The 26,538-nt window shown below is 41.1% G+C and overlaps 1 protein-coding gene across 7 annotated transcripts in view; it reads right to left on the bottom strand.

The window, feature by feature from the left end:
• Positions 1-26,538, bottom strand: part of ATP11C (ATPase phospholipid transporting 11C) — a 179,337-nt gene that overhangs the window by 70,076 nt on the left and 82,723 nt on the right. For all 7 annotated transcript variants that reach the window (XM_032841420.1, XM_032841424.1, XM_032841421.1 and 4 more), the window contains exons 2-6: positions 25,829-25,948; positions 19,522-19,611; positions 16,725-16,805; positions 14,539-14,646; positions 662-790 (exon numbers count right to left, since the gene is read on the bottom strand). In XM_032841420.1, the coding sequence (XP_032697311.1) occupies positions 662-790; positions 14,539-14,646; positions 16,725-16,805; positions 19,522-19,611; positions 25,829-25,948 (528 nt within the window). The remainder of the gene's footprint in view (positions 1-661; positions 791-14,538; positions 14,647-16,724; positions 16,806-19,521; positions 19,612-25,828; positions 25,949-26,538) is intronic.

Raw genomic sequence — 26,538 nt, 5'->3', positions numbered from 1 at the left:
ACATTAGTGCCCTTCCTTAAACGCAGCAGAGAGAGGATACATCTCCATACCCTGTGGAGCTCTGGACGACGGCCAAGAACGGATTGCCATTAAGTACTGTGGAAGAAAGTTAGCCTCCAATTTGAGCAAACCTACTTTCGCTCGTTTATAATTCTTCCTAGCTGCAATGAACAAACATTTGCCAAACAAGACCCTAAGGTGTTTTTTAAAGAGCAACCAAACTACTCCAAATAAGAGTTCCTATATGCCATGAATAAACATTTTTCAAGAAAAGCATCACTTTAAAAATAAAAATAGATCGGCGGTTAGAGTACAGGAAGTTATTTTTATAGTTACATAGTTTAAGCCTACAACGACATTCATTTGAAAAAGCCCAAAGAAAACATCGAATGGGATATGTCGCTATCAATGCAAACGGGGCTACAGAAAACGTGGTGGCTTTTATTTGGGGCATGCATTTTCCTCGCCGAACATCATGCTTTTCCCTAAAGTTGGGTAACTGCTTGGATGTTCAAACACAATTATATAAAAGCTGCCTTCAAATACAAAACTTGCACAAATAGGAAAAAACAAGATAAAAGACTGGGAGCCGTGGGAAGCAGTCCTGTATGACTAACTATCCTGAGCTCGAGATGTTGAGGCAAGGTTTCCTCTCCCTTACTTTGCAGTTGGATTCCCCATCAAGACTGGCTGTAGTCACGTAACAGGTTCCGTCGCCAGTGCAGGATGAGAGAAGAATGAGATCACAGGGGAAGGTTTCATCTGCCTGTACTTCTACTACATCACCGACCTAGCAGAGAGAGAAAAAGAAATACAAATATTCTTAATTCCAAGCAAAGCATTCATTATACCTCAAACTGAAGCCCAAACAGTAGCAGGAGACCCCTCCTGCTCCTAGGGAGTGTCTCAGCATCACAAGCCATGGGAAAAATGAAAAGAACATTATTCAACATTTAGAATCCTCTGCAAGGTCACAAGAACTGACCGATGCCGTCAGATTACCTTACTAGTGAACTTTACTTTCAAAGAAAGCATTTCAGTACCCTGGGAGCCGTCTGCTCTCTGACGTTTTTTGGCACTGCTGTTCGACATACAATGACCACTGTCAGTTCATGAATCAATCCTGAAAATCTGCATGTCTCGACCTGAGCACTTCCTGAACACTGGGCAGCCACTGTCCTACTCCGCGTTGTGCGTATTTCAACATGCTTTGCTTTGCCTGTGCTAACACCAGCTGTTACTGTTGGGGGCCAGGCCCTTCTTCAGTGCTCGGAAAAACTTAGCCAGCTGGAGAGGCATCTACTTTTCCCATAACATTTGACAAAGAAATAATTTTCAAACAGGTCGCTTTCCAATAATTCATCCTGCAGTCAGAAGACTCCATTAATATAGCCATGGGAAATGATTTCCTATCAGCAAGTACCCAAAGCTCAAGTAGAGGCAAACCATGAGAAGAAATCAGGAACCATTTCTAGTGCACATAATTTAAAATGCAGGGAATAAGTCATAATGGTTAAAAGGTAGAACTTTTTCTTTTTTTTTAAGATTTCATTTATTTATTGAACAGACAGAGATCACAAGCAGGCAGAGAGGGAAGCAGAGAGAGAGAGGGGGAAGCAAGCTCCCCACCGAGCAGAGAGCCCCATGCGGGGCTCGATCCCAGAACTCCAGGATCATGACCTGAGCCGAAGGCAGAGGCCTTAACCCACTGAGCCACCCAGGCGCCCCCGGTAGAACTTCTTCTTAAAGATTTTACTTATTTATGTATTTGAGAGAGGGAGAGAGTGCAGGGGGAGGAGCAGAGGGAGAGGGACACACAGATTCGGCGCTCAGCACGAGCCCAATGTGGGGCTCGATTTCCTGACCCTGAGATCATGACTTGAGCCGAAATCAAGAGTCAGAAACTTAACCCACTGAGCCACCCAGGTGCCCCACAAAGTAGGACTCTGTACCCTGACTTTGTGGCCCAGCTCTGCCACTTCACATGAGCTTGGGTGAGTGCCTCAGGTGATTAGAACTCCCTCGCCGGACTGGTTTGGGCATGAAAGGAGGACACAGGTAAAACAGTTCACAGAGGACCCAGCACAGATTCACCATTTGATACTTCTTACACATACACGGCCACTACTTTACTCCCAACCTCTGAAGAGTCCTGACAGTTTTGGGGAGGGACATAAGAAATCATCTAGAGTTCAGGGCCTCCCAGACTTTTTCATCCTGTGGCAGCGAAAATTTTGTGCAGCACCTGAGATGAAGGGAGGAAGCTGCTTGTGGAAGAAGACAACCCACTCCGGTGTGACCAGGAAGTCCGTACCTAGCGCACCAACCTGGACACACCGGTCGTGAAACGCTGGATTAATGACACACACCTGCCTCCTATTTGCTACATGATTTGGCAGAGAGAGATGTGGATTTCAAGACCTATTCAGGAACAATTTTATTTTCTCGCCAATCTTAATCAGCAGCCAAGAGCAACAGCATCATTAACGAACTAATTTGTAAATAATATTTTGTTGGATCTTTCCTTTCTCACTTACATAAACACTTGTGTTGCTTGCATAAAACCACAACCTATGATTAAATCCACAGAAGAGAAATAACAATCAAAATCCTCAATCATCTTAAAAGAAGGAAACACTCATTCAAGGATGGAAGATGATTCTTAGGCAGCGACACATAAAAACCACAAAGAGACGATCTTTTCTACAGCACGTATGATTTGCTCAGATATGAACTGGGAAGGTTCTGTACCTGGAGCGCAAGGTGAGGCTGGTGAGATGGCCAGACGGCAGACCTGAGAGGGCGGGCAGGCCGGGCTCAGGGGGTCAAGCCTTACCCTAAGGCAAGGGTGGGTGGGTGAGAAGGGCTTTTTTTTTTTTTTAAATAATTTATTTTTTAATATCTTCTCAGCGTAACAGAATTCATTGTTTTTGCACCGCACCCAGTGCTCCATGCAATCCGTGCCCTCTCTAATACCCACCACCTGGCTCCCCCAACTTCCCACCCCCCCGCCCCTTCAAAACCCTCATATTGATTTTCAGAGTCCATAGTCTCTCATGGTTCACCTCCCCTTCCAATTTCCCTCAAATGGGAAGGGCTTTTTTAAAGAAAGGGAACAACAGGGTACACGGGGACATTCAACGGGGGCTCTGTTTCCATTTAGCAAAGTTAAAAGCAGCAAAAGAACATCACCATCCCTCATGATAAATATTAGAAAACGCCAGATCATCTACAAAATTATGTGTTTTTTTAGTTCATCAGAAAGCTGAGGTTGCGAGGCAACCAAGTCAACTGCATTTCAAAGGGCGAAAAGTCCTTCTGAGGAGAGACAGGAGAAGAGAACTGCTTCACAACTGACAAGGCACAGGAGCAAGCGGCGACTGCCATAAAAGGGCAGAAGAAGAAAACAAGTGGATTTTGAACCCATTCTTAAAGGCTTGGTAGGAGCTAATGTGACAGTCTGAAATCTGTAAACCTAAGAGAAAAGAGGGGATCGTAACCACGTATCAGTTCTGCTCTGCGGGCATCCACTGGGTGCTGGGGAGACAAGGCGAGGGCCGGAGACCTACAGGAGCCTGCCCTCACTGGCACGGGCAAGCCGCGTGCACCTGACCACTGTGGAGACACAGATGCGAGAGATGCCATAATCCTGGACCCCCCCTCTCGCTTGAGGCAAAACCCATCTATGTCTAGGAGAAAGGCAAGAAAAACCCTCCCTGGCCTGGTCTCAGGAAAACATCACCACTGCTAGAGGAGACACAGAATAAACACCATCTGCTGCTGGGGATGGGACAGAAAACCCATGGCTACCGGGGCGCCAGCCCGGGAAGTTCAACTGCCATTGGAGGGGGGGTGGCAGTTCTGAGACAAGGTATTCAGGAGTGAGGCAAAGGTGCGTGCACCTGCTTAATGCTGAGACTCCAGCAGGAGGACCAAGGAATCACTCTGTTCCGGGGACACCTGGGTGGCTCAGTTGCTAAGCATCTGCCTTCAGCTCAGGTCATGATCCCAGGGTCCTGGGATCCAGCCCCACATCGGGCTGAGTTGGAAGCCTGCTTCTCTCTCTCCCACTCCCCCTGCTTGTGTTCCCTCTCTCACTGTGTCTCTATCAAATAAATAAATAAAAATCTTTTTAAAAAAGATTTTTAAATTTAAATTTAAATTTAATTTTTTAATTTAAAAAAGATTTAAAAAAAAAGATTTTTACTTATTTATTTGACAGAGATCACAAGTAGGCAGAGAGGCAGGCAGAGAGAAAGAGGAGGAAGCAGGCTCCCTGCCGAGCAGAGAGCCTGATGCGGGGCTCTATCCCAGGACCCTGAGATCATGACCTGAGCCGAAGGCAGAGGCTTAACCCACTGAGCCACCCAGGCGCCCCAATAAATAAAATCTTAAAAAAAAAAAAAAAAAAGAAATCACTCTGTTCCTTCCAGGAGCCTTGCAATAATAATAACAATAAGAAACGGCAATCCACCTCCCCTCCTGGGGGCAAGGAACAGGAATACTGAGCAAGGCCCTCTGGCCCCCGCCAGGCCCTACACCAAGCACTCCCAGAACTGGAATTTCCAGTGGGGTACTGAAAGCAGCTATGGCCACAACAAACACCCAAGCCAGCTCGACTCCCCATTAGCCTGACTGAACCTTCACATTCATGGGCTGACAGGAAAGGTGTGCCTGTTGCAGATCAGAAATACTGTTTACCTTGGTTTCTAGAATTGTTTTACATACAATGTCCAAAATTCAATAAAAAAAAAAAAACCACAAGACCAAAATGACCTAAATCAAGATGTAAATAAAGGAGTCAGCACAGGACCCGTCCTGGAAATGTTGAGATTTTGGATTATGAAACAGGCATGTAAAAATAAAAATAACTATGATTAAGATATTAAAGTATTTTGTGGAAAATACATGTGCACATGAAGAATTTGGGCAGAGGGGCGCCTGGGTGGCTCAGCAGGTTAAAGCCTCTGCCTTCAGCTCAGGTCATGATCCCAGGGTCCTGGAATGGAGCCCCGCATCAGGCTCTCTGCTCGGCAGGGAGCCTGCTTCCTCCTCTCTCTCTCTCTGCCTGTCTCTCTGCCTACTTGTGATTTTTGTCTGTCAAACAAATAAATAAAAATTAAAAAAAAAAAGAATTTGGGCAGAGATGGAAACTATAAGAAAAGGCAGAAGGGAAAGTTAGAAAAGAAAAGAAAAAAAAAAAGAAGAAGTCCTTCCATGGACTTATCAGCAGACTGGATACAAAAAGGCAATAATCAGAAAACCTGAAGAAACTCTTCCAGTGTTTCCAATACCAAAACCTATACTCTCTTCCTTACAAAGAGCCACATTTTTACCTTGAATTCCTCAAGTCCTCTTTGTCAGCTCTCTTTTCTATGTTCTAGGATTCGATTCAGTCCCGTGGCTTCATGTGCCATCTACATGTTGATGAAATCCAAATTTAAATTGCCAGCTCAAACATCTCGAAGCTCCAGGCTTGACAATTCCATCCAGATGTCTAACAGGTATCTTGAAATGAACACGGCTAACATGGAATTTTTGATTTCCCCTTTCACTCCTACATCTATCACTAAACCTGTTCTTCTCCCAGCCTTCTCCCTCTTAATCACCAGCATTTTGTTTCATAGCTCTATTTAATTCACTCAGTTGCTCAGGCCAAAACCAAGAAGGCTATCTTTATCTGTTTTCCTCTTTTTCTCCCTTCCTGCACCCAGTACAACACATCAAGTCCTGATGAGTCTACCTCCAAAAAATATCCTGAATATATCCATTTGGCTTAATCCTGAGACAGGTGAGACAAAGTTGTGGTTATGAGCACAACTCATAATCCAAACTTGTTTCAAATCCCAGGTTCTCCACTTACTCGTCATGGACAAGTTTCTGAATCTCCCTGTGCGTCAGTTTTATCATTTGTAAAGAGGGAATAATCAAAGTACCTACTTCATAGGACTGTTATAAAGTAAGGATTAAATCAGTTAATATATGGGGTGCCTGGGAGGCTCAGGGGGTTAAGCCTCTGCCTTCAGCTTGGGTCATGATCTCAGGGTCTTGGAATCGAGCCCCACATCAGGCTCTCTGCTCAGCGGGGAGCCTGCTTCCCACCCCTAAGCCGCCTGCCTCTCTGCCTGCTTGTGATCTCTGTCAAATAAATAAATAAAATCTTTTAAAAAAATAAATAAATCAGTTAATATAATGGGAAAGGCAATGCCTGGCATATTTATGTATATATAAATGTTAACTACTATTTTTATTATTATCTCTACTACTGTCATCCTAATATAGGTTCTTATCCTCTCCTGCAAGTCACTCCCTGGCTTTGAAACCCTTCAAAAAATTTCCACTGCACTGAGGGTACACACCAAGTTACTCTCTTACTCAACAATAGTCTACCCACTTCCCCAGGCAAGCAATCAAACATTTAGATACTTTTAGTTTATAGGCATTTCTTGCCACCCACAAATATTCCAGAAAGGGCCGAATCAAACAGCATTTCACACAATAGCATCAACTGATTTAATTAAGATTGTACCTGGTTGAGATCAGCCTCAAGGTAAAGAAGCCTGATGAACAAAAGGTGGAAGATGGTGGGGGGGAGTGTCTTTCTATGTGTGAGGGTGACAGCCAAATCAGAAAGAGGAAACAAGAGAAAGGGACAGATGTGGGAAACATTTACTTGCTTCACAATTTTACTTAGTGCCCTGGGAGGTACAGATTTAATGCTACCGATCACTTAGGCTGCATTTGGTTCTTATGCTGAACAACCGAGCTGAGTTTCTAAGACTAGTCTGGCAACTTCAGATCCTTACCACTCTAGCTGAGGCTCTTCCCCTATGGGATGCAGAAAATGCAGAAAAGAAAAAAGGGTGATAGACATTCTCTATCAATCTCAGGTAACTCTCCCACTCTGTAGCCTTTTCCCCATTATTACTAAAAGAAGATGCAAGACAATATACCTATTGCTGTGAAGATGGAGAACTTATGTCCAACAATTCCCAGTGTTTAGTAAATAATTTAGCACTGATTAATACTTGATAAAAGTACAGGGAGGAGAGTATCATTTTTAATGAATCCCTATCACAACCCTGAAATCATTCTGGAATGGTATTTTCACCTGTCCTCTTCTCTTTCTATTCTACCCATCTTCTTCCTATTTTGGAGAATCTGATTTCTATTACCTTTCATATTTTAATCCATATGCACACAGAAATAGTCTTTTAAAAATAACATCTTGGAAGATCAATAAAATCAACACACCCTTAGACAGACTAAGAAAAAAAAAAAGACAGCCTCAAATAGCTAAAAAAAAGACATTACATCTGATGCCACAGAAATAAAAAGGATTATAAGAGACTACTACAAAGAACTGTATGCCAACAAGTAGGATAACTTCGAATAAACGGATAAACACCTAGATACATACAGCCTGCCAAAATTGAATCATGAAGATATAAAAAATCTGAACAGACCCAAAGCTAGTGAGGAGACTGAAGTGGGAGTTGAAAACTTCCCCAAAAAGAAAACTCAGGGCTAAATGACCTCACAGGAGAATTATGCCAGACATTTAAAGAATAACACCAATTCTTCTCAAGCTCTTCTGAAGAATCCAAGAGGAAGGAACACTCCCAAACTTGTTCTATTAAGGCCTGAATTACTGATACCATTTTACCAGGAAAAGACAGTGTAAAATAAAAAGACTACAGACCAGTATCTTCAATGAATACTGATGAAAAAAGTCCTGAACAAATATTACCCAACCAAATCCAACAGCCCATTACAATGATCACACACCATGACCAAATGGGATATATCCTTGGGAATGAAAGGATATACACAAAAATCAATCGGTGTAATGCAACACATAACAACAGACAAAAGCTAGATAATCATCTCAATCAAAGCAGAAAAAGCATTTGGCATAATTCAATACTCTTTCATGATAAAAACAATGAACTACAAAGAGAGGGAAAAAAAATGACCTCAACATAATAAAAGCCATATATGAAAAGCCCACAGCTAATATCATACTCAGTGAGGAAAGAGTGAAAGCTTTTCCTCTAGTATCAGGAACAAAGCAAGGATATCCACTCCCAACATGGCTATTCAATATTGTACTGATGTTCTAGCCAGAGCAATTACACCAAACCAAAAAAAAAAGGCATACAAGTTGGACAAGCACTAAAATTATTCTGGTTTGCAGATGACATCATATTATACATAAAAAACTCTAGATTCCGCACACACAAAAACCTGTTAGAATTAATATGTGAATTAAACAGAGCTGCAGGATATAAAACCAACACTCAAAATCAGTTGCATTTTATACAGAAATGAGGAGATTGAATTTTTATTGCATTTTATATAGAAATGCAACTGATTTTGAGTGTTGGTTTGAGTGTTGGTTTTATATCCTAACAATGACCAATCCAAAAAGGAAATTAGAAAGGGAATCTCTTTTTACAATAGTATCAAAAAAGAAAAAATACTTAGGAATAAACTTAACCAAAGAAGTTAAAGACTTGCACATTGAAAGCTACAAAGCGTTGCTAAAAGAAAGCAAAGATAATAAAAATAAAGGGAAAGCCATTTCATGTTCATGAGCTGGAAGACTTCAGACTACTTAAATGCCTATACCATTCAAGCAATCTGCAAACTCAGTGGAATTCCTACCAATATGTAAATGACATTTTTTGCAGACATAGAAAAAAATTCTTATAATTTACATGGAATCTCAAGGACCCCAAACAGCCAAAATAATCTCGAAAAGAAAATAACAAACTTGGGGAGTCTTCACAGTCCCAGATTTCAAAACATACTACTAAGCAACAGTAATTAGGATGATATGGTACTCGCATAAAGATGAATATATCGACCAATGAAGAGACAGCCCACAAGTAAACCTTGCATGTATGGCCAAATGATTTTTTTTTAAGGTTTTACTTATTTATTTGACAGACAAGAGATCACAAGTAGACAGAGAGGCAGGCAGAGAGAGAGAGGGGGAAGCAGGCTCCCTGCTGAACAGAGAGCCCAACGCGGGGCTCAATCCCAGGACCCCGGGATCACGACCTGAGCCGAAGGCAGAGGCTTTAACCCACTGAGCCACCCAGGCACCCCGCCAAATGATTTTCAACAAGGGTGCCAAGACTATGCAATAGGGAAATGACAGTCTCTTCAACAAATGGTGTTGGAAAAGCTGGATAGCCACATGCAAATAATGAGGTTTGACTCTTAACACCACATACAAAAATTACTCAAAATGAATTAAAGACCTAATTATAAGAGGCATGTGAGTTGCTTAGTTGGTTAAATGTGTGCTTTTGGCTCAGGTGATGATCTCGGGGTCCTGGGATCGAGCCCATGCTGGGCTCCCTGCTTAGCAGGGAGGCTGCTTCTCCCTCTCCCTCTCCTCCTGCTCACACGCTCTCTCTCTCAAATAAATAAATAGAATTGTAGAAAAATAAAAAGATCTAAATGTAAGACCTAAACTTTTTAGACTCCTGGAAGAACATCAGGGAAAAGCTTCAGGATGTTGGAGTCAATAAAGATTTCCTGGACATATACCAAAGTACAGGGAAAAAAAATCAACATTAGAAATGGGAATGTATCTGGGCGCCTGGGTGGCTCAGTCAGTTAACTGTCCATACAACTCTCGATGTCGGTTCAGGTCTTGACTTCAGAGTTGTGAGTTCAGGCCCTGTGTTGGGCTCCACACCGGGTATGCAGCCTACTTAAAAAAAAAAAAAAAAAGAAAGAAAGAAAGAAAGAAAAGAAAAAAATGGGAATATATCAAACTTAAAATTTTGCACCAAAGGAAATAATCAACAGAATGAAAAGATAACCTATAGAATGGGAGAAAATACTTGCCAATCATATATCTGATAAGGAGTTAATGTCCAGAATATACAGGAGAATTCTACAACTCAACAACATTAAAAAACGGGCAAAGGATCCAAATAGACATTTCTCCAAGTATGATATACAAATGGCCAAAAAGCACATGAAAAGATGTTCCACATCTCTTATCATTTCAGAAATGCAAGTCAAAACCACGATGAGATACTTTACACCCATTAGGACGGTCACCATCAAAAGAACAGAAACTAACAAGCCCTAGAGAAGCGATAGAGAAGTTGAAACCCTTGTACACTGTAAGTGCAAAGATAAAATGATATATCCAATTTGGAAAAGAGTATGCAGGATCCTTGAAAAATCAAAAACAGAATTACCATATGATTAAGAAATTTTATTTCTGGGTATGTATCTAATGTAATTTAAAGCAGGATCTCAAAGAGTTATTTGTACACCTGTGTTTGTTACAGCATCATTTACATTCCGAAGAGGTGCAAGCAATCCAAATGTCCATCAACAGATGAACTGATAAAGAAAAGGGAGTATACGCACAAAACGGAATATAATGTAGTCTTAAAAGAGGGGACTTCCCGTCATATGCTACAACATGGATGAACCCTGAAGACATTATGCTAAGTGAAATAAGCCAGGCACAAAAGGACAAATACTGTATGATTCCATTCATAGGAAGTATTTCTCAAAAGTAGTTGGTCAAAGAAATAGGAAATAGAAAGGTGTTTACCAAGGGCTGGGGGGCAGGGGGAGCTCGTGTTTAATGGGTATAAAGTTTTAGTGTTACAAAATGAAAAGATTCCAGAGATTTGTTGTACAATGTGAATATACTTAACACTACTGGACTGTACACTAAAAAATGGTTAGTTAAGATGAGGGGGATGCCTGGCTGGCTTAGTTGGTGGAGCATGTGACTCTTGATCTTGGGGTTATGAGTTCGAGTCCCACAATGCGTGTAGAGATTTTTTAAAACAATAAAATCTTAGGGGCACCTAGGTGGCTCAGTCGGTTAAGCCTCTGACTTGTAGCTCAGGTCATGATCTCATGCCTGCTGGGATGGAGCCCCGTGCTGTTGGGCTCCGTGCTCAGCAGGGAGTCTCCTTTAAGATTCTCCCCCTCTGCTCCTCCCTAACCCCCCCCCGAAATAACTAACTAAATCCTTACAAAAAATAAAACAAAAAAAAATGGTTAAGATGGGCTCTCTTGGGGGCTTACTTTCAAGATGACCAAGAAAAGAAGGAAAAATGGTTGTGTCACAAAGGGCCGTAGCCATGTGTGGCCTATTCAGGGTACCAGCTGTGTAGCTGCGGGCCGAAGTCAAGGCCATTGAGAAGTTTGTTATTCGGACCACAGTACAGACCACCGCCATCAGGGGCATTTCCAAAGCAAATAGGTCTGCTAGACCTATGTCTGTCCCAAGCTGTCTGTGAGACTACGTTACTGCCCAAGCTGCGCCATTCCCAGCAAGCTATTCCAGAAGCTCTCCTGAAGCACGGAAGGGCCCGACACCCTCACCAATCTAGACCTGTGGGTGTTACCTCACCACCCCCACCAATCTAGACCTGTGGGTGTTACCTCACCACCCCCACCAAAGCCCACATAAGGAGCTAAGTCCTTAAGCACTGAAGAAAAACTGTTCTCCGAAAAAAAATAAAATAAAATGGAGATTATACTTTTAAAAAATGGTTAAGAGGCTCAATTTAATGTTATATGCTTTTTGATCACAAAAACAAAATGAAATTTAAAAAATAATACTTTGGGACAAAATATTTATAAAAGACATATCTGATAAAAGGCTGTTAACTAAAATATTAAGAAAAACTTTTAAAATTCAACAATAAGAAAATGAGCACTCTGATTCAACAATGGGTACAGTCTTGACTAGACAACCTCATGAAAGAAGATATTCAGATATCAAGGATGCATATGATGAGATGTTGAACACCATTATGTCATTCGGGAAATGCAAATTAAAACAAAAATGGGATACCATTACAAACCTATTAGAATTGCCAAAACCCAAAAACACTGACAACAAATGGCCAGGATGTGGAGAACCGGGAACTCCCACTGGGTGCCAATGGGAATGCAAAATGAAAAGCCTCATTGGAGATAGCTTGGCAGATTCTTACAAAATTAAACATACTTTTACCAAACAATCCAATAAGCACACTCCTTGATATTTACCCAAATAAATTAAAATCTTATGTCCATGCAAGAACTCGAATATGGGGTGCTTGGGTGGCTCAGTGGGTTAAGCCTCTGCCTTCAGCTCAGTTCATGATCTCAAGGTCCTGGGATCGAGCCCCGCATCGGGCTCTCTGCTCAGTGGGGAACCTGCTTCCCTCCACCTCTCTGCCTGCCTCTCTGCCTATTTGTGATCTCTCTGTCAAATAAATAAATAAAATTTTAAAAATATACTTAAAAAAAAAAAAAGAACTCACATATACATGTTTATAGCAGCCTTGTCCATGGTTGCCACAACCTGGAAGCAACCAAGATGTCCCTCAGAAAGTGAATGGAGGGGCACTGGCATGGCTCAGTGGGTTGGGCCTCTGCCTTCGGCTTGGGTGGTGATCTCAGGGTCCTGGGATCAAGCCCCGCATTGGGCTCTCTGCTCAGCAGGAGCCTGCTTCCCCTTCTCTCTCTGCCTGCCTCTCTGCCTGTGATCTCTGTCAAATAAATAAAATCTTTTTTAAAAAAGTGAACGGGGGCACCTGGGTGGCTCAGTGTGTTAAAGCCTCTGCCTTTGGCTCAGGTCATGATCCCAGGGTCCTGGGATCGAGCCCTGAATCAGGCTCTCTGCTCAGCGGGGAGCCTGCTTCCTCCTCTCTCTCTGCCTGCCTCTCTGCTGACTTCTGATCTCTGTCAAATAAATAAATAAAATCTAAAAAAAAAAAAAGGGAACGGATACATAAACTGGTCCATCTAGACAATGGATTATTAAGCGCCAACAAGAAATGAGACATTGAGACATGAAAAGACTTGGCATAATAAACTTAAATGCATATTGTTAAGTTAAAGAAGCCAATCTGGGGCACCTGGGTGGCTCAGTTGGTTGGGCAACTGCCTTCGGCTCTGGTCATGATCCCAGGATCAAGCCCCACATCGGGCTCCCTCCTCAGTGGGGAGTCTGCTTGTCCCTCTGACCCTCTCCTCTCTTATTTTCTCTCTCTCCCCATCTCTCTCTCATAAATGAATGAATGAATGAATGAATCTTAAAAAAAGCCAATCTGAAAAGGCTACATACTATCATACTATACATGATTCTAACAGTATAATATTATGGAAAAGCAAAACTATAGAGAGAGTAAAAAGATTATTGGTGACCTGGGGTTGACAGGATGAAGGGATGACGAGACAAAGCATATATAAAGGATGTTTAGAGCAGCGAAGCGATTCTACCTGATACTAATAATGGTGAATCCTTGTCATAAGACATTTGTCTAACCCCACTGAATTTGGAACAAGACTGAACCCTAATGAAAACTTATGGACTTTGGGTAATAATGATGTCCCAGTGTAGGTTCATGGATTGCAACAAAAATACCGCTATGGAATGCTGAGGGAAGTTGTACACACGTGGGAAAAGGAGGGTATATGTGAAATCTGTACTTTCCTCAATTTCGCTGTGAACTCAAAATGGCTCTGAAAAAGTAAAGTTTTTATTAATTAAAATATTATCTGTTGGGAACAAAAAAGATTATTTGATGTGGAGAGGTCTAAAATCTTATTGACAGGGATCTTATTAGGTAATAATCAACAATGATTAATTTGGATTCAAAAAGAACTTGGGGGCACCTGGGTGGCTTAGTGGATTAATGCCTCTTCCTTGGGCTCAGGTCATGATCCCAGGATTCTGGGATCAAGCCCAGCATCCATCGAGCTCTCTGCTCAGCAGGGAGCCTGCTTCCCCCCACCCCTCCTGCTTCCCTCTCTGCCTACTTGTGATCTCTGTCAAATAAATAAAATCTTTAAAAAATAAAATAAAATAAATAAAAAAGAACTTGGCTGGTAGTAAAAGATGCTACTATCTTGGCATTCTCTTGCATTGCTGGTGGAGTGTAAAATGGCACAGCTGCTGTGGGAAACAACTTGGTGGTTCATGAAAAAGTTGAACACAGAACTACCATATCATGTAGCGGTTCTACTAAGTATATACTGCAAAGATCTGAAAATAGGTGATCAAACAAAAACTTGACCGTGAATATTCATACCAGCAATGCTCCTAATAGCCAACAGGTGGAAAACCCCCCAAATGTCCATCAACTGATGAATGGATAAAGCAAAGGTGGTGTAACTGTATGATGGGATATTTAGCCATAAAAAGCAGGAATTACTAATATATGCTATAGTAAGAAGAGACCTTGAGAACACTGCAATAAGTGAGAGAAGGCAGACACAAAAGGCCACACAGTGTTGGATTCCATTTATATGAAATAATCTAGAATAGGTAAATCCATAGAGACAGAAAGAGGATTAGTGGTTGCCAGGGCCTGGGGGAGGGAGGAATGTGGCATGACTACTTAATGCCTATGGGGGTTACCTTTTGGGGTGATGAAAATGTTCTGGAACTCGAAAGTGTTGACGGTTGCATAACAACATGAATATACTCAATTGTATATTCTAAAATGCTGTGTTTTACCACAATTTAAAAAAAATGAACTACAAAAATACCTTGATTTTTTCACTCTCTTTTCTCACTCGCTTTGCATTTTCAATAATGTAAACAGTGCTCTTGTTGACTTCATTGTCAGCTCTGTGTCTTAGCCAATCTTCATATCCCTAGAATAAAAACAACTACAGTCAAGCTCACATAATACAGTGAAGTTAATAAATTTCTATATCCCCCTCTATGAATCACCAGCAGATATTTACACTGATAGCATTAATCGCAACTCACAGTGCTAAAGAGACAACATTGTTCATTTTTACAGCAAAAACTAAGATATGCTTTCAAAATACCTCTTAGGCAAATAGCTTTACCGTTGAAAGGTTTCTCCATTCTACAGATAAGTATCAATGAAAACACAGGCATCAGAACCTTAATATTCTTCAAATGTGAAAGGCTATGATTTATTCTTCTAATTCTACTCTTATTCAAGTTAATGTTAATTTATCTACCTTTTAATGTGACCATTTTTTTCCCTGGGTTTTATTTTCTAGCTCTAATCACTTAAATATATTCTTCTGTAGTAGACTGTTGGGAGTGATCATTGCTGAGGAAATCTAATTCCTCCCCAGGGACAGAGAATTGAAAAGGCAAGTTAGGGTTATTTTTGACACAGAATCCACGACAAGTTTTGGAAGCCAACAGTTAAACTTCTCCACTGGTAGTAAAGGAAACCATAAACTGGTGTTCATTTTTTAGAGTTAAAAGTAATCAGGGAAAGGTCTAATGGCTCATTTTAGTCTGGGTTTTTTGTATGAAGTAAATTTAAGCCAAAAGAACTAAGGAAAGAGGATGTTCATTTGTTTGAGCATGACCTCTTCTCCTTTTTTACATCACATTGCTTTTTTCTTTAGAATAATGTCTGTACCTTTTCAAATGGAACTGTTTGAAAAAAATCTCTTGATCGCCTTCTGCTTTTTTCTCCAATGCTATATTCATTCCTGTTCTGTCCCTCTTTATAACAATGCTAGGCTATCACTTCCTATGGCACTTTCTGTGATGTCAGTGAGGAAAGAGAGGCCCTAAGATGAACTAGTATAGAGAGTAAAATGAATCAGTAAGAGCTTCTGTAAGCCATACAGGCTATTCTTGGAACCAGCAATTCTATGATGTTAAAGAAAATAATCCTAACAGCCTAAGGGAAAGAACATTCCAGAAGTCTTTATTTAGCAACCAAACACTTGATAAAATATTCTTGCAGTTTCCGGTAGGCAAGATAGAAGACCAGATAACCCCAAGAGGAAAGGTAACCTTGTTCAAAATTCTATTAAACAGACCTTCATTTTCGAAGTTCTTGAGGATAGCTTTTAAAGCTCTTTGGTAAGTTACTCTCTAAAAGTATGTCTGCCATCAGTCAGGTACTATGGACTGGTCCAATACATGATAAATGTTGCTAACCCACACTTTACCTCCAGCTTCCCTTTTCCACTTTCAATTTCATGTGGAATTTTTCAAAGGTACTATCATATAAAAGGGTCAAAATATTTCCAAGTCATCAGCATCAGAAACCATGGCAACTGTCAGCGTTGACGAAAAGCAAGAATAAGTGTACTCTGCCCACCACCCACTTCAGCAGCATCATGGAAGAAAACAAACACCAAGTACTTGGACTCTTGAGTTCTCTGCTTTAGGCGACAACAACAAAAATTTACCACACTGGGAATTTTTCAGAAAGACAGAACACACTGAAAAAAACTTAGATATATTAAAAATTCACCTCTCGGGGCGCCTGGGTGGCTCAGTGGGTTAAAGCCTCTGCCTTCGGCTCAGGTTCCTGGTCTCAGGGTCCTGAGATCGAGCCCCGCATCAGGCTCTCTACCCAGCAGGGAGCCTGCTTCCTCCTCTCTCTCTCTCTCTCTCTCTGCCTGCCTCTCTGCCTACTTATGATCTCTCTCCCTCTCTCTATGTCAAATAAGTAAATAAAATATTTTTCAAAAATTCACCTCTCATTTCCTAACTGAGCTGTACCTTCTACCTTCTTTCTTGTATGGTTACAAACCCAGAACACAAATACTAAGGGGAAAAAAAAGGCAAAAGAAATTAAAGAAGTACCTTATGGTCATTTTAATATGTTTTCCATAGGAATCAAGGATGCTGCCCACTCTACATAAAAATGAAAAAGGACCTTTGGCAATGAAATTCAAACCAGATGGGACTGAAATGCAGGCATAATTGTACATAAGAAATTTACCTGCTTGATGGCTGTAACAGTTATAACAAAGAAGAGTGGGAGTCCACTGGTAACTGGGCTAGTCGGTGTGTCCACTGTGACCTAGGTAAAGAAATTAAATTGAATGTAAAAGGAACGTAAGCCATTCGCTCATATACATGGCTCATGATGCAACCATTTCGGGCAGAAATACAGACAAGACGTATCCTGGTAGCAGGGTCAATGTTAACTTTCATTAAAACAAAAGCAATCCACAGAGCAATTAGTGTAAAGAAACAACTCTAATTCAGGCTTAGGTTTCATTCCAGTTTGGATTAATGCCCTCCACGAAACAGAAGCAATCGTTTACCATCTCTTTGTCGAGTACCATTCTTTCAGGCCCTGTGCTATCATCGGCCAGGCTCTAGAGATGCTGCTTTGAGTAAGAAAGAGAAATGTCCCTGCCCTCGTAGAGCTGGCAGCTTACAGGAAAACAGGAAAACCGTCAACCAAGTGAACCACTGAAATCTAGAGAGTAAAGCAGAGTTAACTGCATGAAGGCCAGGCTTCCGGGCAGGCACAGAGGACAGCACAGACAACGTCTCTACGGTAGGAGGCGGGGGTAGGGGGGGTGGGGGGGTGGGGGATGCATGTCAAAGAAATAAAGGAAGCCAGAGGCAGGAGAGAGTGTGGTGTAAGATGGGGCTGGAGATGGGGACAGAGGCAAGCCCAAGCAGGGCCTCTAGGTTAGAGTTCATTGTTTATCCCACAGTCGGAAGTAACTAGAGCTTTCAGGCAAGGAGCAGTCCCAGGAACAGAACTACATTTCCAGAAGATCATCCTCCTGGATTTGTGGAAGTTCTTTCCATGTCTGTTACTATCCCCCTTGTCCAAGCCATCACCTTATTCGTGCCCCATAGCAGTGGACTCCTACATAGGAATGGGGCACCTGGGTGGCTCAGTCGGTTAAGTGTCTGCCTTCGCCTCAGGTCATGATCCCAGGGTCCTGGCATGGAGCCCTGCATTGGACTCCCTGCTCGGCAGGCAGCCTGCTTCTCCTCCTCCCTCTGCTGCTCTGCCTGCTTGTGGTCTCTCGTTCTCTCTAATAAATAAAATCTTTAAAAAAAAAAAAAGTACGAATGGCAAGGAATTTCTTGTCAGGGGTGATGAGAGATGACTCTTCTAAGTGTCTGGTGAACATGACTGGGTCGATGTTGTCGTCCTTCACTGAAACAACAAATACCAAGAGAGAGGACGAGATCTGAGGGACAGAGGACCATGGGTTCACTCTGCCCTGGCAACTCACTCTCATCTCTATCCCCACCCAGGCCAGGCTCTGCCACATGCCCCGAGTTAGAGACACACGCTTTTACGTGGCTGTGGGCCTTCATGCACAGCCCAAGATATCCATCTGGCATTCTTCACCAGGTTAACTTGCTCTAATCTTTCAAGGCTTAATTCAGGTATCATCTACTCTTTGAAGTCTTCTTAAGCTCCTCTTGGCTAGAAAGACCTATGAACTCCCACTGTACCCCACAGCATGTTGCTCATGCGACTTTTATGACTTGTACTGCATGAAATTAAATGGATGGGGCACCTGGATGGCTCATTGGGTTAAGCCTCTGCCTTTGGCTCAGGTCATGATCTCGGGGTCCTGGGATCGAGCCCTGCATCAGGCTCTCTGCTCGGCGGGGAGCCTGCCTCCCCCTCTCTCTTTGCCTGCCTCTCTGCCTACTTGTGATATCTCTCTCTGTGTCAAATAAATAAATAAAATCTAAAAAAAAATAAATTCAATGGATATATGAGTGTAACATACATTCCTTAAGGACAGAAAAACCCTGTCTTGATCTTCATTGCATCTGCTAGAATCTTTGTTATCTGGAAAACCCCAAGGCACACAGTAGGTGGTTGATATACATTTACTGAACCAAACTCAACTGTGCTGCACACGACAAAGAATGACTCTCCTGGGCATAATTTTGTATGGTTTATTTTATGCTATTTGTAAGGTATCTTACCATGGATCTAGGGTAGCTCCTTTTCAAATGCCCCATCATTTGAGACTGAAATTAGCTCTTTCCCATATCACAGCCCAGATTGGTTTTAAGTAGCAGGGCTAAATTAAATTACAGTACCATTTACTCAAAGCCTCAAAGTGGATAAACAGAAGCACTTAACATTAACAAGGCATTTGAGCAATTTCATTGGGATGATGTTTCTGCTTCGTTTAAAAAATGAAATGCGGGAAAAATATCCTTACTGTAATAAAATTTTCTGGGGGTAATTTTGGTGAGGGAAAACTTGTAATAGCTCATAGTCTTAAAGATGGAAGAGGCAATTAAGATGGCTAAAATTTAAAACACAAAACATTAGCAGAAACATAGAGAAGATCAAATCTATCAGGCTTTCACACGTAAAGTAAATGAATGAGGAAGAGCAAAACTGGTATCAGGAAGAAAAGTGATAAATTTTCAATTAAGCCGAATCTGGTGTTTAATGAAGCAAAACTATTAATTTGAACAATTTTAAACTTTAATATATGTCATTGTATTTAATGATACACAATATATGTCCTTCTAGGATGAACAAAGATACAAAGTCTATGAAAGTTTTTAAAGTAACAAATTCTCAACAGGTTTTCTAGTAAAAATGCTACTTTTGGAAATATGTAAAATCATATAAATCTTAAACTATAATATTAGTACTTTACAAAGTTTTATTAAAACAGGTCCTGAAACACCTTTTTAGACACAGGGCATTTTAAAGTTAGAAATGGATTGAAAATTTGTTTGGAGTAATTAGTTTCTAAAAGGGGAATGGTTGTTTGTGGAACTCTTACCTGCACAAGGAAAATGATGAGAAAATAAAAATTTGCAATTCTTCTAAACTGTTCAAATAGATTCTTTGGGAGGAAATTCCAAAGTGTATACTATATGGGAGGAAGGAAAAAAAAGTATTATTAGAAGGAAAACTTGAAAAACCCTAGTAACAACTCATATGGGCCAATTATCAAAATACTTTGAAAACATGTTAAAACCCACACCTCACACATACAAATAAGCATAAACTTAGAGGTATACTATATAAGAAATTAAGTTTTCATTTGCAGCATCACAGTTGGGTCATCTAGTCCCCAACTTCTGCTTTCCCTGACCTGATCTAAATTAGGTTCCTTGTCAGGCGTTCTCAGGTCACTCTATACTTCTTAATAATACTCGTTACAGTGAATAACTATAGATGTGTGCACTTTTTATTAAAGTTTCTCCCTCAATAGGCAATACGTTTCATAAAGACAGGCTGTTCGTCTTCTTTTACTTTTCTCCCAACACCTAGCAGACACAAAGACACTCAATAAATTAGTTGGATGAATGAACAAACAAATTAATCCCTCTGGCTCAGCTAACCACTGGAGTCTGATCACCATCACTGATATAACTCTGTCCCTATCATCAACGCCCCCCTCCACCTCTGAGACAGCTGAGGTGTACTCGTCACCCTGGGTCATGGAGGGCTTTCACTTTAATCAACAACACACCACGTTGAGCTTTGGTAACTGGTAACAGGTTAAAGGTTCAATGCTAAGTAGTACGTGGGCAGAAGAAAACTCTTAGGCCAACTGTTGAATCACATAGACTTTCTCACTAATATCTTAAGCTCAAGGACAAAATCATTTAAAAATCCCCATGAGAGGGGCACCTGGGTGGCTCTGTGGGTTAAAGCCTCTGCCTTCGGCTCAGGTCATGATCCCAGGGTCCTGGGATCCAGCCCTGCATCGGGTTCTCTGCTCCACAAGGAGCCTGCTTCCTCCTCTCTCTCTGCCTACTTGTGCTCTCTGTCAAATAAATAAATAAAATCTTTAAAAAAAAATCCCCACGAGAAGGTGAATTTTCTAGATATCTTAATAAAGACCAGAAACCAGAAAGAAAGGTTTCTTAACCTAAAAGATCTAAATTTACACTTAAACGATCTCCACCACAAATACGGTGAGAAAATATCCATTAAATTAGGTAAGTTGAGGGGCGCCTGGGTGGCTCAGTGGGTTAAAGCCTCTCTGCCTTCGGCTCAGGTCATGATCCCAGGGTCCTGGGATCAAGCCCCACATCGGGCTCTCTGCTCAGCAGGGAGCCTGCTTCTCCCTCTCTCTCTGCCTGCCTCTCTGCCTACTTGTAATCTGTGTCATCAAATAAATAAATAAAATCTTAAAAAAAAAATTAGGTAAGTTGACTGAAATGCCACAGTTGCAGAGCGTGACACAATATATGTGAATTTACTACTAAGCTCTCTTATGGGCTCAGGATTCAGGGAATCCCAAGAAAATGAAGATAAATGAAGGCAAACATATTCAGTAAAGGAGCTGCATTACAACCTAACATGCCAACCCAGAAGGTTCTTCGCCCAGGATTCAAGGAAGTGCCTTAAGGAAGGTCATTCAAAATGAACTACAAAATTACAGTGAGATAGCACCTCACACCTGTCACGATGGTTAAAACAGAAAACACAAGAAACAATGCGTATTGGTGAGGATGTGGAGAAAAAGGAACTGTTCCTCTTGCACTGTTGGTGGGAGTGCAAACTGGTGAAGCCACTGTGGAAAACAATATGGAGGATCCTCAACAAGTTAACAACAGAGCTACCCTATGATCCAGTCCTCAAACTACTGGGCATTTATCTCCAAAATACAAAACACTAATACAAAGGGATACGTACACCCCTATGTTTTTAGCAGCATTATTTACAATAGCCAAACCATGGAAGCAGCCCAAGTGTGTCCATTGACAGATGAATAGATAAGAGGTGGGGTATATACACGACGGAAAACTACTCAGCCATAAAAAAGGATGAAATCTTGCCAATTACAACACGGATGGTGCTAGAGAGTATAATGCTAAGCAAAGTAAGTCAGAGAAAAACAAATACAATTTCATACGTATGTGGGATTTAAGAAACAATACAAAGGTTAAAAGAAAGAAAGAAAGAGAGAGAGAGAGAGACAAACCAAGAAACAGACTGTTAATGACAGAGAACAAACTGACGGTTGAGGGGCGGGGGCTGGGGGCGGGGCTGGGTGAAACAGGTGATGAGGATTAAGGATGCACCTGTCGTGATGAGCACCAGGTGATGTCTGGAAGTGCTGAATCCCTATACTGCCATCTGGAACTCATAAAACACTGTATGCTAACTCTACTGCAATTTCAAAACTTAATAAGCAACAATGAAAAACGAAGTACAGAATTGTGTGCATTTGCATCATTTGGGGGAAGAGAATCCACGCTTTTTTATCAGGTTCCCAAGGCAGCTTGTAACCAAAAACAAAAGGGGTCAAAACCACTGCTCTAGTCACTTTGAAGCTGATACAGTCCAGGATCAGCACTTAACTGTCCCAATGACTTAAGATCAATTTTCTAAAACAATAAGCAAAACTCCTACAACAGGCTAACAGCTGAGCTTCTGGCTTGTTGACCTTCTGTTCCCTAACTAAGGGGTTTTTAATTAAACAAACAAACATCAGGGACTGTTAGAGTCCTCTGTGGGGTGTTAACACATCAAAAGGGAACATTTTTGTTGTTGTTTCTAGGCCCCCACTGTTTGTTTACCACTGTTTTAACTTATTAGATGAACTGCTTCCTTAGGGAACTCTGGGTATTACTGTTATAGGAAACCGTTGCTATATGCCCTCCTCTTTCCTGTGTCAGGCCATGAGCTATCACGGGGTCAAGGAACACACCATAAGCCCCTTACCACAGCTGCCTAGAACAATGTTTGGTACAAAGAAGGCACAAGAAATCTTGATCTTAAGTTCTGGCCATTTACTCCACTGCTCATTACCAAGGTGAAGCAGAACTTTCTTTTTTTTAAAGTACCACTCTTTCTCCCATAAATTCAAAAGAGTAAAGGGAGTTACCAGGACACTAGGATTTAGTAACTAGCGAAAAAGGCACCATCCGGGGAGTCTAAAAAGATTCAAAGAAATGTCCAATAAAGTCTACTGAAAATCTGAGTTTTAGAAATGAGGGAGATTGCTAGTGTAATTTTAGGCCCGAAGCTTTAAATTCAAGACAGTCTTTCACATAGGAGTTCTAAATTTAACCTCGGGCATACATTCAAAGAGTTAGGTGGTGCTCACAGATTCTTAACCCACTGAAGCACCTTCAAGATTAAGGCTCAGAATTTTTAAAGAAAAAAAATGTGTAATGGGGAAATATGATGGAAATTAAAGATCCTAGCAGCAAGCAATCAGTGTTCCTTTTGCTACCGAAGGTGATTTCCAAATTTTATACCAGCTACAAAATTCTGGTGATTCCCAAAGGTTCCTGCTGATTGTACTAAAGTAGGAAGGCCGCAGAGAACAAGTTTTTCTATGGAAAAGTATTGTGTTCTGCTAGAAGAAAAGACCAATTTTATCAGTAAGTAAAATTTAGATCAAAGTGTTTATCTTCAGTGTTCCCTGCATTAATAAGACTTACTCCCAGTCTTTACCAGGCATTACTGGTGCTATCAGTAAATAAAAAGCACCCATTAACAGAAAGGTATTTTTATCATCAAAGAGTTAAAAAAGGAAGTCAACACTTGCTACAAAGCCGGAAGGCAGCTAACATACGCTATAAATTGTACATTTCTTCAATAAAATATTCTGGTCAAAAGACAATGTGAGGAAGGAAAAGTTCAAATTATGAAAATATCGTTCTCTCCAGAATGGATCCAAAGGCCTCTTTCAAAGAGAGATCAAGCCACACAACTGAAACACACGAGACTGAGCGAATCACGAGTACTGCTCAGGACCGCAGTAATACCAATCACAGAAATGTCATTTAACAAGACCACCTACCATTTACTGAGTCATTGCTATAGGCCAAGCACAGCACTTAAACTGTGGATTACTTTATTTTGTACTCACCACAATCCTCTGAGGTAAGTACTGTTAGTGTCTCCGTTTTACAGATAAGAAAACTGAGACACAGAAGGGTTCGATGCCTTACTTTAAATTCAGACCCAGGTCTTCTGTCTACAAGGATGAAGCTCTTTACCACTACACTATATGTACACTATCCTCTCTAATTATTCATTGTATTAAGATTTCCTTCTTTTTCTGTAGTTCACTATCAATTCCTCCTTTTCTGCTTTAGAGCGTTTAGGAAAAAGCATGGTAAACTAGAAAAACTGTCAACAGAATATTTACAGAGAAAAGAGAGATGCTAGTCTATCAATGCAGAAATGTTTGCTTCTTTGCTCTGATTTCTAAAAGATACATACCGATACAGAAGTAGATATGCAAATCTGTTCAGAAACAATCTTTATTTGCCTTATGAGCTCTTGACCATTTAAAAAAAAATCCAAATGTACTGTTTTGTCTACCAGTAAAACTGAAGCTAGATAAAATATGAGAAATATTATATTAAATATGAAAAGATTTGACAAACAGTCTTCTAGTTCTTTTACAATGTGAAATCGTGAAATATATTACAACAAAATGGTTATGATTAGTTCAACGACAGTGACATTAGCTTGTTCCACATAACACACTATGGAAAACAGTAATTCCCTGGAAAGTATTTTAGATTTTCTTTGATGCAAAACACGAGAGAAAATAGAGAAAGGAGCCCCAATGGTACAGTGACATGAAAGGGGCTTTTTTTTTTTTTTTTTTTTTTTTAAAGATTTTATTTATTTATTTGCCAGAGAGAGAGAGGGAGAGAGAGCGAGCACAGGCAGACAGAATGGCAGGCAGAGGCAGAGGGAGAAGCAGGCTCCCTGCCGAGCAAGGAGCCCGATGTGGGACTCGATCCCAGGACGCTGGGATCATGACCTGAGCCGAAGGCAGCTGCCCAACCAACTGAGCCACCCAGGCGTCCCCATGAAAGGGGCTTTTTATGCAGAGCCACCAGACCTCACAAAGCAGTTCTGCTCCTGGCTTTATCGCTTACTCTGCTTGATGACCACAGCACTAACTTAGTTTCTCTGTTTGCCTTCTCCACCTGTACAGTCAACAGGTTGAACAGATAATCTCGTAGGCTCTTTCAGTTCTGTAAGTCTATGATTCTGAGTCAAAGGACTACTACTGCTATCCTGGATCTTACAGGCGGAATTAATAATTTTCAATCAAAGGAATAGTCCCCATCCTGAGCACAGGTATGAAAACTTCTGGCTGAGGACAGATTTTCTGCCATAAGGTTCAAGATGAACAGGAAATAGACATTTTATCCAAAGACACTCAGAGTGTTCTATAGACCCATAGACACATGCTCATTAGGGAACAGTTTTTACTCATTCTGTCCGTATTTTACATGTTAATCTACTTATGTATAATCTGTACTACATCACTCGAGAAATCACATGTGTGTTTGAAAACCAAATGTTACATTTTTAAAGGAAGGGCATAATTTTCTTTCAGGTCCTAGGTGTTCGCAAACTTGCAGTGATCCAACTGTCACTAACATCTTACAACTGCCTTGCCTGGCTACCTGAAGAAGTAAGGACAATCTATCAAGATATGTCAGTCTATTGATTATCTGCCATCTAGCACCCAGTACCTAACCTAGTCAGCCAAAGGTAAAGACGAGAGAGTTAATATTAGTAGAATGAGGGCGATTGGGTACTAGGAACGATAGAGAGTGCTTTTAGGTATGCAACATCAGCTCCGTTTCACTAACGAGGACATTCACACTCGGAGATTAATTTGGCCACGGTCACACAGCTAGTAAATGGTCAGGCAAGAGGGTACTCGAGGAGCTCCCCAGTGGACAGAAAGAGATAAATGTCATTCTACCGCAGCACCCTCCAAAAGAATGCATATCATTTAGAACTTAGTCCATCCCCTTAAGAGAAATTCAGGAAGCTTTGGGCAAGTAGATAATTCATAGTTTTAGCATGCTTTAAGGCTTAATGTAGTAGGTATCATCAACAGGCACTACGAATAATAAGGGAAAGCAAGTCAATAGTATTTCAGCTGTAACAAGACAGAGTGATACTCTTTAAGAAAAATAGCCCTTTGGCGGGATGATGACCACAGCTGGTATACGGTACAGGTGCGCACACCCATGCATATGCATATACAAATACACCAGCTTCCTTGGAAGCACAGATAAGCGCATTATCTGGTTCACTATATGAATCACTACATGTATCTACCGAATTAAAAAAAAACTTACCTTGGATGAGACTATTCTATTATCACAAAATCTTTGTGCAATGTAAGCTTCTGTTTCTGAAACTGGATGATTGCCAACAAACACTGTGCGCGTACCGACTCTTTTCTCTTCTCCAGCACACTGACCAAGAGAAAGGGGGGAAAAGTCAGTTTCTTATCACATTTGTCCATGCTTCTGCTGAGTTCAGAGTCTTTGCGGAAGTACATCTGACAATCCCCGAGAGAGAGCGCACCAGCGAGGAGAGAAAACCCTGTTAGGCTATTCAAACTCCACTGGGCTCTTAGCTGCTGACTTAGTGAAGATTAGTGAGAGGGCTGCTTGAGACAACTGTGCTGAGGCCAACCCTACTATTTTAAAACGTGTAAATTAAAAGAAATCCTAGAAGAACAGTATTTTTATTGCCATTTTTCTTTCTTCCACAAAATCTCAACTGTCACCATCACAGCAACACACTCAAAAGGTCAGATTGGGAATATTTAATATATCATACAACAACCACTGAAGACCATTTTGTCAGTTCCTTACCAGAGAACACAAAGCAGAATGCAAATTACTTCTACATAGAAAATCATTACTTTTAAGTACAGAGATACAGAATGGCTACCTCGGGCCACCTGGGTGGCTCAGTGGGTTAAGCGTCTGCCTTCAGCTCAGGTCATGATCTCAGGGTCCTGGGATCGAGCCCCGCATCAGGCTCCTTGATCAGAAGG

This window comes from Lontra canadensis, unplaced genomic scaffold (genome assembly GCF_010015895.1).
Source record: "Lontra canadensis isolate GAN:19392208 unplaced genomic scaffold, GSC_riverotter_1.0 scaffold123, whole genome shotgun sequence".
Classification (NCBI taxonomy): Eukaryota; Metazoa; Chordata; class Mammalia; order Carnivora; family Mustelidae; genus Lontra; species Lontra canadensis.
This window is presented reverse-complemented; position numbering and strand designations above follow the sequence as displayed.